Below are 13,844 nucleotides of genomic sequence, written 5' to 3' on the forward strand. Positions count from 1 at the left end.
ACATAAGATCCGTGTTAAAAGCCTTCTCTAATATTTTCACTTCAGTCTACTTTCTTCCATTTCTAACACAAAACGTAACAATATATATATATATATATATATATAAATTATATATGGTCCATCCAGCATATAAATTTGATGATTTGTAGTAATTGTTATGTTGGCACCACTGTCAATGAGAAGGCGGGAGTGTTGTATGTACATCGATAGGTCTATTCATGCTATTTTAGTAGCCAGTATGTCGTGATCGGGTGAACAACGAGCGTTTGTGATTGAAGGCTATTTTAAAAATAACGACTCGGTTATTGTAACACAGCGTTTATTATGCAGACATTTCAAATTAAATCGACACACGTCTGTTCCTAGTAGGAATACGATATTGTTGCGGGTGAAGAATTTTAGGAACACATCGTCTGCTTTTAAAATGAAACCGACAGGACGAAAACGGACTGTGAGAACGCCTGAAAACATTAACGCTGTAAGGTTAGCTGTTACACGGTCTCCACGACGTTCAGCAGCGAGACATGCTGCTGCGCTAGCCATTTCTGATCGAATTGCACGACGAATTCTTCATGCCGACTTGAAATTCCATCCGTATGAGATGATGTTAGTGCAGCGACTTAATGCAAATGATCGGGCGTCTCGCAAAGCAGCTTGCGAGGCCATCCTCGAAAATGCCCACCAGGATGCCGTTATTCTTTTAAGTGACGAGGCGCATTTTCATCTGTCAGGATTTATGAATAAACAAAATTACCGTTATTGGGCTTCGCATAATTCACGGAAAATTCTTGAAAAACCACGTCACAGTCGATATGTTACAGTGTGGTGTGCGGTTTCAAAGTTCGGCATAATTGGCCTGTATTTTTTTGAGTTACATCGCAGAGTAACAGTAACATCTCATCGGTACGTAAACATGTTGAATGAATTTCTGCGACCAAAACCGAATGACTTTCAAGGACATGAAATTTGCTTTCAACAGGATGGTGCCGCCGCCCATACGGCGAGAATCGCAATGGATGTTCTGCGAGAAACCTTTCCTGGACGTTTGATTTCCCGATTTGGCGACATTCCTTGGCCAGCGCGTTCACCTGATCTGGCTGTTTGTGATTTTTTTCTGTGGGGGTATCTCAAACGTAAAGTCTTCAGCAGTCGACCACAGTCAATTGCAGAACTCAAGGAGGCCATTCAACGAGAAATTGAAGCGGTTCCACAAGTGATGATGAGCGAGCAATGTCAAATTTTAGATGAAGTTAAGTGAGTGTGTGAGGAGTAATGTAAAACATTTGGACGGCATAATATTCAAATAAAAAAAAAATCTATGAAAGTAATTCACTATAAATTGCAAAAATTGATCTTTAATTTGATATATTAAATGTTTTAATAGTATGAAACACAGTTTAATTATTATCCCTCAAAAATTGTCAGGTTTATATGCCTGTATGCATATATATATATATATATATATATATATATATATGCTGTAATTACTACTGCGCTACTGCTGTTTTTTTTTAAATTACTACTGCATTTATTACTGCTCGTAATAAAATAAATCCTAATTACTCGGCTCTCAAATTTGAACTATGTGTCTAATATAACTGAAAAAACTGATATACATTATAGCTAATGCTGTTATTGTATAGAAAAAACACAAACTTTGTCGAATAGCCATAGTTTGCATAGTTTAAAAAATTAAAATAGTTTAAAAAAGAACCTCATAAACAAGGTCCTTTTTTTATCTTTAGAAAAATTTTATTGTTTAAAATAGGTCAATTCATGTAACTGAATATATCAGTTATAAAGCTCAACATTTTCTGCATTTTGGTAGGCTTAATGATCCACAGTATAAGTTTAATAAAGAGAAAACTGGATTATCCTTCAAAATGTATATATTTTTATACTGATGTTAATTATAAAAACTTAACAACCAATGATCTGACTAAAGATTTTTTACCAGATGTATTTATTTAAATCTAAGAATGCTTTACGCAAAATATTTATTCAGTTATCTTCATTATTGGGTGAATTAGAAAAAAACTTAAATAAAGAGTATATCGTATTTTATAAATGTATTCTTTGTGAAGTAATATTGTGCTTATGATATCCAAAATGGTTCCTCTAGTGTTAACAATTACTTTGTGACCTACATACACATTTAATTGCTTTAAATTTTATAATAAATACAATTTACACAAGGAAACATGTTTTTAAATATGTTGAAAAATGATCTTTGTAGTTACCATAAATTTTAACGGATGAAACAAAGTAAAAGATACGAAAACAAAAAAGAATGTTATATTTATTGTTAATTGCAATAAGGTCAAAGTTTTTTTTTTAATTAACTTTAAAAAGAATAATATTACTCTATGAATAATTCACCAAATGATTTCCTGCGACATATATTATTGGTTATGTTTTTAAATATTTCTGTTAAACCAACTTCAGGTATGTATTTATACATCTTAAACATTGATACCCAGTTATCATTGATAAAATTTTCTAAAATTTGCTCTGAAACATAAAGAAAGACAAAAATAACACATATACCAACTACATTAATTAATTGTTTTAATTTTTTTTAATATTTATTTTTTTTATAAAAAATAATGTGTTACATTAAAATAGTGTAATCTAAAGAAATAATAGTACTATCAACTATAAAAAGTAGAAAAAGTTTTTTAAATTAAAATATAATTCTTTCCTATGAACAACCAACACAAAATATTGTAATCATTACTTTTCAAATTATAAAAACTTTTATTATTTTCACAATACTATCAATATAAATATACAGTAAGTAAACATTAAAAAGAAAGTGAACCCTCATAATTCATATTATTTTGATGATGCAAATATCTAATAAATATCACGCACAAACTTAAATTAGTAAATAAATATCACAGAAATTGGATTTATCAAATTTTCATAAAGCACATATGCTTTATGCTGTTCACTCTCATATTAATTAATGACAAATATATAACCGACTTTAGAAGACATTATTTCAACTATTCGATAAGTATATTTACTTTAATATTCCATGAAGCAATAGTTTAAAGAAGATGAAAAATATTTATTGAAATTTTTTTTGAAATGTTTGAAGATAGAAATCAAGTAATAAAATTATTAAATTGTTTTAAGAAATAAAAAGAAAAAAATAATAATCCCGAATAGCAATCAACGGTCAGAAGAAAGATTGCCTACAATGAGCCAAAGAATAAAAGAATATTGAGCAGATAAAAAACAAAAACGCAGAAAAAGTTGTTAATCTTGTTCTTAGATGGCCAAAAAAAAGAAAAGTAAATCAGACATCTCATTTAAACATACTTTTAGATTAATTCTTGAATATTTTTCATTATTATTTCAAAATTTATTTTGTACTGATTTTGTTTAATGTTTAATTCACATATTTGCATCACTATTATTTCATATTTAATTTAAAATCTTATCCAAAATAATATACCGCACCAAAAAATCAGTCTTTCTTTCATTTAATCATTCATTTTCTCTTCTCAATCCTTTCTTTATCTTTTGTTAGCCGGTCAGGGTTCACTTCACCTGCCCTTCCTGTCTAGACAGGGGACCCACCTGGGCCCCCACTGCCTTCTTTATCCTCATTCTTGTAAAAATAATAATAATAAATAACAATTAAAGCTTGTTCAATTTATAAAAAAACTATCAGTGTATTTAGTTTCTTCAGAGCAACAGTTTGGTTAGTACGAGACTCGGAAAGTGATCTAATGTATAGGTTTTAGAATAGACAGCATCCATCTTAAAGATAGTAGTTATAGTTGATTACACATCCTTCGTACAAGTAAAAAAGTAAGAACCATGCAAAATTTTTATGGCTTCGTATTACCCGACCACAAGGAGATAACCGTAGTTTGTTTCTCTTCTTTTTTTTTAAACTTATGTTTTTTAGTCAACTAACTCTAGGTACGTGCGCCAGTCATAGCACAACGCATTACACACACAGTAACAGTGGTATTGGCTGTGTTGGTTGAGCTGTCCCACACCATACACGATTGCACCTTTAAATCTACTTTCCTTGATAACCAAAAAAAAACCTTTTTTGTAGAAAATTTAATTTCAAATACTGCAAGTCATCTCCGAATTCAATTTGATTAACGGTTTGGCTGTAGTCAACTTGAAAATCAGCAGGGAACATAAATCTGGTTGTTATTTCAAGCCATTAAAACAGTCAACATCTTGAAATGGAAAAATATTTTGTAGCAGCAGTATTCCTATGTTCTTACCAGGTATAAAAACTACGTTCATGTAAAATATCAGCTCAATTGGATAAATAGTTTTTGTGTGAAAGAGAAAAGCTCACAGAAACCTTATAATTTCTATGATCAGACAGATTTCTTCTTTCCCCTGGAAGAATTGAAGAAGATGTGTTTATTGAATAGAAGATGTGGGGATTGGATCAGAACCAACCTGGTTCAATTTGTGTTATCATGTCAGGCACCTTGCGATATACAACAGGATAGTTGCTTCTGTGTTGAAATTCAGGTGGTGTGGTGGTGACTCATTTTTTATACCTTTGTAAATTTCTGAGGACCTTTTCCTTTCTAGTAACTGCTTAAAATACCAGACAGCTAAATGTCTACAGTTGCAGTCTATCTATTTCTCATAAAGATTATCTTGTATTAATATTTATTCTAAAAATGTATCTTTTTTTGTTTTATAAACAGGAATAATTCTATAATAATATTTCCCATGGTTCCCTTGATCTTTCCATGTGACTCCTTCCATTATATTTGGAGAAGTACCCCCACCTGTTTTTGAAACTATTTACATAATATATTATTACAAATCTATCTGAATAAAAGATTTTCAGTAAAATTTTCTTAATCCTAATTTCAACAAACTGAGCACATCTGGAATTTAAAATTCAGTAATCTGTTACTTTCACGTATATTAGATGTAATCCATTTATTGCACATTAGTATAATATCAAGTATTATTTTACAGATTTATAATTTATAAAAAAAGTCTTGTCCTTGCACCTTATTTTAGTATAAGCTTGCCTACTAATTCTAAAAGTTGAAAAAATTGAAAAACTTATCTTCTAACTGTTGTGTTAAATTACAATATTAATAAAGGCATAAACTCATTAATATAGCCTGGGATCTTGGTATAACTGTAGTTACTGCAGAACAAATTAGTTTTATTTTTATTATTTTCCAATAACCTGAGACTTCTAATTTATAATTTTAGTGATTATACAGTCTACATTAGCATGGAAAAACTCTTTTCATTTTACTTATTAATCCTTGATAGCAGTCAAATCCATTAATTTTTATATGCTACGTAAATAAATTATAATTATTTATTTTTACTAACCTTGTTTTTCATCTCCGTTAAAAATATTAGAGAATTTTAAATAAGCTTTACTCGGTATTTGAATCGTATTATTTAACTTATTCACTGTTAAGTATGTTTTCATATCACTTCTCTTGAGTAAATCTGCTTCAATATTTACTATAAACGGTATGTTCCCTGTGAAACAAAAACAAATTTTGGAACTATTAAATGATGCTTGTGGTATTAAAACTTATAGTCAAATCTAAACACATTTATTTTATTACAATTTTTTTTAAGTAAATGAGTTTATTTAGCTTTGTATATAATTATAGATTATGTAAGAGCATTATAAAAAAAAAGCCAGCTATTTATTTTTAGACTCTACATACAAAATGAACAAAAGGTTGTCTATGAAAAATAGCAACTTTCTCTTCATTTTCTGTCTGCCATTTAAATAAAAAATATTATATATAAAAATAGTACGAAGAACCATAATATTTGGTACAAATGTTTCTCCTTTTTCTAATAAATGAAAAATTATGGTGTAAAAAATTCAGTAATTTCAAAATGATGGTCATATTAAATTTTATTCTTTTATGATAATTGTTAGTTTTATCAAAATAGGTTTTTTTTAATGCTTTTATTTACGGTTGCCTTAACAATTGTACTCATTAGCGACTAAAGTAACATTATAATGTAGTATTATATAAAACAACAAAAATAAACAATAAAAAACAGGAATAATAAAGAATAAACATAGACGAGTAACAACAATAAACACAAAATCAAATACATAAATCAGACAAAAATCACTAAATCGTATTCTTCATTCCACTGTAGGAGAGGAACCGCAACACACATTTTATAGCTTCTTTCTGGTTTAATAGAAATTTCATACCTGAACCCAAGTCTAAGTTTTGTTGGATGGTTCCAAAGATTGGGCAATCAAACAGCAGATGGTGCACAGACCATTTGGCCTTGGAAATGATCACAATGAAATGTTTAACATTTTAGCAAACAGCTTTTATTTGCTAAAATGCTTAAGCATTTCATTATAAACAAAGTGACACCCTTATTTTTGAAAATTTATCGGTGAACACCCTAGTTGTTGCAAAGTATCAATGGTAATTGAACCAGTAGTTTGAAGAAGGGAACAATTCTATGCAGTCTTACTTTTGGAAAACAACAAAAAACATTGTATTATTGAGTCAATTTTTTTGTAGCACAAACTATATATGCTTATTTTGACCATTATAACTATAATAAGTATACTAACAAATATCTTTAAAAAAAAAACAATTATTATTTTATATAATAAATTTGTTGGAGTTATTCCCTTCTCCCAACTTAAAATATTTTGAGTTGCTTTACCCATAAAATTACTTAATAATCATTCAATTTATTTAGTTATTTTATTATAAAAATAAAAAAAAAGGTGCTGAAAAGAAAAACAGATTTGGAGTGAATTTTTGTATGTTATTAGTTTAAAAATTTTGTTCAGGCCTTAAAAATGTTTAATAAGTTCACTTTTTATGTAAGATTATATTAAAGGAGTATGGCTGTCTGGATAATACAATTTAAAATAACAAGTTTATTACTAAAAGGCCTATAACGTTTGTGTCTTCATCAAAATAAACTTAGTTATCTTCATCTTCAGCCACATCATGAGAAATTGTTATATATTGAGCTATTTTCATAAGGTAAATCTTTTGCTTCTTTAATAGGCACTTTACTTGTATAGGCCAGTTCATTTGGTAAGTTTAAGTTTTCGATTTTAAGTTTAGGCTTCACATATTAGAAGATATTAAATGCTTTAAAAGACTGCCAATAGTATATTGCAAAATAACTATATAACCAGGTTCCTTAATGGCCATTTAAAATTGTTTGTAATTCAAAATAGAAAATTTTTTAGGGTCTGTTGGTTGGCAGTCAGAGCTGCCAACGTGATTCGTTAAGATGAAGGAAATAACTCCTTATTTGTTTCTTCCTTCCAATTCATAATTATTTGTTATGAGTTTTACTGTCATACCAGAGCTTGACACTAGTTTCCTTTTTTAATCGAAACATATGTGTATGTAAATAGAATACAAATTCAACTTAAACCTTGAAGGTGAAACAAAATGGCTTTTGTTCCTTTCTTCCAACTACCGGTTCAATTTTCTGTTAGCAAAATTAATTAAAATTAGTTTTTTTTTCATACTTTCATCCATAAATATCGGTTAATTAAGCTTAATGAGAAGAAATTAACTTTAAAACATTATTTACAGTGCAGAATGTAGTTTTTTGTTATTTACTTAAAATTATTGTATTATTAATTATTAATAACACAGAGTTTTCTACTACTTTACACAATCCACTCTAAATAATAATTGAGAAAATATTATTTATCATTATAGGAAAATGAAAGGATTTAGAAAATTCTACATTAGCAGAAATATTTTTTTTGACTTCAGTCATTTAATTGGTTTGATGCAGCTCTCCAAGATTCCCTATCTAGTGCTAGTTATTTCATTAAACTATACCCCCTACATCCTACATCCCTAACAATTTGTTTTACATATTCCAAACGTTGGCTGTCTCTACAATTTTTCCCATCTACCTGTCCGTCCAATATCAAAGCCACTATTCCAGGATGCCTTAAGGTGTGGCCTATAAGTCTGTCTTCTTTTAGGTATTATATTTTTCCAAATGCTTCTTTCTTCATCGATTTGCTGCAATACCTCTTCTTTTGTCACTTTATCCACCCACCTCATCTTTAACATTCTCCTAATTACCACATTTCATCCTTTCTTCTATAAAAGAAGAATTTATCGCAATGAACAGAAAATTTATTTAAATTTGAATGGAATTTAAACAATATAAATATTAAATGGACACAATTACATACCATTTTTACTTTCAATTTCTCTAAAAAGTGTTTGAAAAGTGACCTCTACTGGTAGCAATAGTCTGAAGTAGCTGATAATTAAACAGTCTCACTCTTTAAAAAAATACTGGTAATATCCTTTGATACGTAAAAAATCTTCTTTAATTCACTGCTGAAGATCTTAAATATTCCTCGTATATGATATGAATTCAGCTGTTGTGTTTGCATTATTCTCCAAAAAGTTAATGCAACACAACAGTTCTTGTACTCTCTTCTCAATTTTCTTCAATATATAACAATATCTGCTCTTTTAACTCCAGCGTTCTTGTGGTTCATAGTTTTCTTCAGTAATGGGCTGCAAGAGAAAAATTTCTAGTTTCTCTTTATCTTTCATGCAGAATTAAATTGGTGATCCAAAATGCCTCCACTGGGATGGTTGAGCCTTAGTTTCGGCATCATATCCGTAAACCCATGTTTCATCACCTGTTATGTCACATTTCAATAGTTCTGCATCGTTATTGAGATCATTTAACGACTCCTCAGTAACTTCCATTCGCCGCTGTTATTGTTCGAAATTCAACAATTTTGGAACAAATTTTGCTGTCACACGTTTCATACCCAAAACATCCGAAAAAATTTCATTGCACGAGCCAGTTGTATCCCAACATTATCAACGACTTCTCTGATTGTAATTCGGAGATCATTTATAATCATTTCCTTCACCTTTTCCACGTTTTTGTGCTGGGATGTCCGGGGCGTTCGTCATCTTCAACTTTTTCACGACCTTCTTGGATACGCTTATACTACTCGTAAACCCTTGCTTTACGCGGAGCAGACTAACCAAAAGCAATATTTAACATTTTTAAAAACTGCTATACTTTATTTCATTCCTGTAGAAAAATTTAATACAAATTCTCTGACCCATTATTTATACTAATAAAAAAATCGCCGATCGTACCAAAACACGTGTTATCCTTTTGAAGCTCACAACATACTAAACATCCAATATGACTAAAAATGTACGGATACTTTTCAGACATGTTTACCAAAACAACAACGAAAAAATCCCGAGAATCGGATTAATACAACTTGCGAAATTTCAAAATTCTTGTTACTTTTTGAATACACCTTGTATGTCTACTATTTTAGAATGAGAATAAACTTTCATTAAAAGACAGGTGAAGACAAATTGGTTTCAAAACAGTATGACTAGAAATCAATTTTCAAAAATGTAAAAAAATAATAAAACAATTAGTAGAATAATTGATGGATTACTTGAAAAAATTCATCATAACTAAAATAAAATGAAAATAAAATAGGTATTTTGATTTTCATAAAATTTATTTAAAAAAGGACAGTTGTTTAAGTACACCGTACTGAAAAAATAGCGCTAGTCTAGCACTAGTGCTCCTTCTAGTGACAGAGGGTACTATTGACGCAGTTAACCCACTTAGCCACTAGTTTAGGGCATTTTTTGGAGTGAGTGTGTGATTTTGCAAGTATTATTATTTTTTAATTTTTAACAAATGTGCCTAAGAAAACGTAAGACCTTCTTAATTAGGTGAAATCTCGATATACTGAGGGTGACCTTGCTCTACAGGCTTTACCCCATTGAACTTCTAAGTTGAAAATTTAATGGTATTAATGCCCCCTTATATAGAAGTAATCTCACAAGTTTGGTCAAAATCGATTCAGTAGTTCTGGAGATATAAGGTGATTTAGAGTATGACACTGAACACACACATGCGCACGCTACAAACATCTGGAAAATTTCCATTCTTTTTTTTTTGGTTCCTTAGGTGTCAAAACATCAAGATCCAGTGAAAACCATGTATGCCCAAATTGAACTAATTACAATACTTTCCCTTCTACAGCTACAGCTCTGCTATAATGCTAAATGGGAAAGTAGTAACTGTTTCTAATAACTATTACAATAACCGATCAGGTTGGTCTAGTGCTGAACGCGTCTTTCCAAATCAGTTGATTTGGAAGTTGAGAATTCCAGCGTTCAAATCCTAGGAGTCAGTTATTTTTATACGGATTTGAATACTAGATTTTGGATACCGGTGTTCTTTGGTGGTTGGGTTTCAATTAACCACACATCTCAGGAATGGTCTACCTGAGATTGTACAAGATACACTTCATTTACACTCATACGTATCATCCTCTGAAGTATTATCTGAATGGTAGTTACCGGAGGCTAAACAGGAAAAAGAAATAAGAAAAAAACTATTACAATACCAGACTCAGTATGACTGTAACACAAATTAATAATAATTTTGTAGATATATAACAGAACTGTGTTACTGTTATTGCTAAATTTAATTAATTTTTATTAATTAATAATTTATTATTAATTAGATTTACAAATAAATTGTTCATTAAGATTCATTATAAACGGTTTGTTTTGTTTTTTTTTCCCATATAAAAATGCTTACATTTAATTTTACAGATACTATAGCGGTACTTAACAATAACAATAAGGTTATTGTTTTTTCTTTTCAATTTTTATATCTATTTGCCTTGTTAAAGATCCAGCCATTAATGAATGTTTTCAGAATTCCAGCTGACCATTATTAAAGAAAACAAATCAAAGTAAATTTTATTTACTTATGTAGCTTACATGATAAAAACTAATAACATATATGTTTAAAATTGTAAACAATATTTAAATTATACAGTACATATTTGGGAAATTATTTTATTTCATGTATATGTATATTAAAAAAAGGTACATTTTATATAAAAAAAGGAGGAATTAAAGTGACTGAAATCAAACTATTAATAAATTATCAAACTACTTAAAAAATTTCCTCACCAATTTATCAAAAATACAATTAAATTAAATTTTTAAACAAAAGCAATATTACTCTGTAAATCAATTTTTAAACAATACTAACTAAAAAAATCCCTGAATTTTCTGATTAATTGAACCCTTTAATCTCAATTAATGTGTATATAAACATAGAATAAATAATTTCCATTACGCTTTTTGTAATGTGATTTATTTTGTAGTTGCATTTACGCTCACACATATTTACATTAATACTATTTCATGTGTTTATACTCTAAATATTTAATGCAAATCTATGTTATACGTATTTTTTATTTTATAACTAATTGTGTTTGTGATGCTGCTCTAATCAAGGTTTTACCACAGTTCCCCTAAATACATTTAGACAAATGCTGGTGTACAGTAGTTCCTTCCTTTTATCTTTAGAATAGTTATTCCTGTTACGATCTACATAATGTATAATTAAGTAATAATCTGGATTAAATTTTATTTAATAAATGTCCTGATTTTGAGGAAGATAATTAATAAATAAAAAAAAAAAACAAAAGATAAAGGATACTTCCATTGGCACTCTCATCCAAGAACTCGAATTTAAGACATATTTTATGTCGTAATTTTAATCACAACGAAATTTTAATTATCTTTTTATATAGGCATTAATAAAAATAAAACAAACATGCTGTTATAAAATATGAAAATTATTTAAAACTTAGTTAATACTAGTTAGTTAAATCAAAGATAAATGTTATGCAATTTTTCAATAAATTTCTATTTCGTAATGATAAATTCAATTGTTCTAAAGAAAAAATTCTTAATTTATTATTAAAACTCGACTAAGATTCTTTTTTCTTAGAGATTCAATCTTTTTTCTTGATTCAACCTTGTCCATCCCACAAGATTGTAAATAAATAAAAAAGATTAACAATATGCAAAATACATTTTTTTTTTATCGATAATATATTTTGATTAAGATGTACCCTACCTAAATTTGTAGTATTCACAAGCATTTAGAACTCTTTACGAATCATCTATGAAAAAAGTCTAATTTCACTGCATAAATCAATTTTTATACTATTATAATAACAATTATACATGAAGTATACTGTTTATTAAATTTCTATTAAAGTTATTCAAAGAACAATAATTAATTACGTAATTTATAAATTATAAAGAAATTTATAAATTAATGTTACGAATTAAACAGAAATTCTAACGTGTATGAAGCAAATTAAAATACTAGTATGCCTTGATATTTATGTAATGACATTGTAAATTATTCAAATATTTATGTATAAACTTATAACTTAATGTATGATGTCATATAAAAAAATAATACAGCGTAAACCTGTTTTTATTAAAATAATTTCTGCAAAATTTATCAGGAAATAACCTTCATTTGAATAAAGGAAATGCATTTACCAAAGAAGGTAACATGATAAAAACATTTATATTCAGTATATTTAATCGCTTGTTAAGAGGCAAAATGACACAATAATTTATTACAGTAAAATAAAAATCTAGATTAAAGAAAAATCTGCTTTAAATCTTTTTCATACATAGAAGTCTTAATATAACGTAGAAGTCCTTCCTCGTATTTTACATTCAATAGTTTATAAATAACAATATAAAATAGTTACAAGGAGAGAATTGTTCAGAATTACATACGTAATTTAATAAATATTATGTAATTAATTATAAAATCACAATACAACTTGATTTAAAATTTTTACTTTACCAGTTATAGCTCAATTGTTCCTGTAAAAATAGTTATAAAACTATAAAACACAATGTGGCTATGAAAGGAAAGTATACTCATTATACAAAATTTTGGGTATCAGAGTTTTTGCAATGTCACTAAATCGCATTTCTAAAGGGATCTTGAAACGTCAACAGGGGTCTCTTTAATTTCTATTTTATTCTAAGAACAGAGACCTACCTAAGTGATATAATTCAGCTTTAAAGTTAGATCGAAATAAGACACTGAAATACTAAAGCGAGGAGGGAAAATCCAAAATGATTACACATTTATTAATGATATAATATTAATGTAAATAAACCCTATTGATATTACACCTTTGAGAATATCATAAATGAAGATGCATCCCAACCCAGCAGGGAAAGACACCTGCCTTGTGACACTTCCAGTCGCCACACCAATCCCCCTGTTCCTAGCCCTGATGGGCTTTAACGGGAGAAGATGCAAGAAAGATCAATCCAATCCCAATATTTAGTTAATTTTAACATTTTAAAATTTGTTTATTACTCAATTTATCTGTGCACCCAATTAGCCAAATCCTTTTTTAGTTTAATTGAATAAAGGACAATTCAATTTCCTAATTCATTCAATCTACACTGTTAACTACAGAGCCAAGACACAATACAGCTACTTTTCTTCCTTCTTTTTATTTTACAAACGAAAAATGAATTTTCATGGTGTGTGAAAAAGGCCAAGCCTGACCAGAATTCACACTCAGAATCTTCTGCATGAAAGGCTCAAAGCTATGATTATTCAAAATTTGCAAAAAAAAAGAAATTCGATGAATGACAATTTTTCAACTAAAAAAAAAAAAAAAAACAAACCAATAATATACATCTTGAAATTTTTCAATGCTAAAGTTGTGTTTTTTGGTTAGAGGAGGGGTCATGAACGTTAAGCAAAATTTGACCCAATCACCATGTTTTCCTTTATATAATATACTATTCAGTTATGCAGTACAACTACATTAATTAAAGACTGAAAAATAGTTCATAAATGTGAACATTGTGTCCTTTGTACAACAACAAAAAATAATAATTACAGAAAAAATACAATGCTCACAATGAATGAACAACTTAAAATCAAACTGAACTGGCTTTAACTGCAGTTATTTGGGT

The 13,844-nt window shown here is 28.7% G+C and overlaps 1 protein-coding gene across 2 annotated transcripts in view; it reads right to left on the bottom strand.

Moving 5' to 3' along the window:
• Positions 1 to 282: 282 nt before the first annotated feature.
• LOC142332875 (protein takeout-like) overlaps positions 283 to 13,844 on the bottom strand; it is a 31,444-nt gene continuing 17,882 nt past the window's right edge. For both annotated transcript variants that reach the window (XM_075379563.1, XM_075379562.1), the window contains exons 5-6: positions 5,350 to 5,505; positions 283 to 2,511 (exon numbers count right to left, since the gene is read on the bottom strand). In XM_075379563.1, the coding sequence (XP_075235678.1) occupies positions 2,360 to 2,511; positions 5,350 to 5,505 (308 nt within the window). In that variant the 3' untranslated portion in view covers positions 283 to 2,359. The remainder of the gene's footprint in view (positions 2,512 to 5,349; positions 5,506 to 13,844) is intronic.

This window comes from Lycorma delicatula, chromosome 12 (genome assembly GCF_047948215.1).
Source record: "Lycorma delicatula isolate Av1 chromosome 12, ASM4794821v1, whole genome shotgun sequence".
Classification (NCBI taxonomy): Eukaryota; Metazoa; Arthropoda; class Insecta; order Hemiptera; family Fulgoridae; genus Lycorma; species Lycorma delicatula.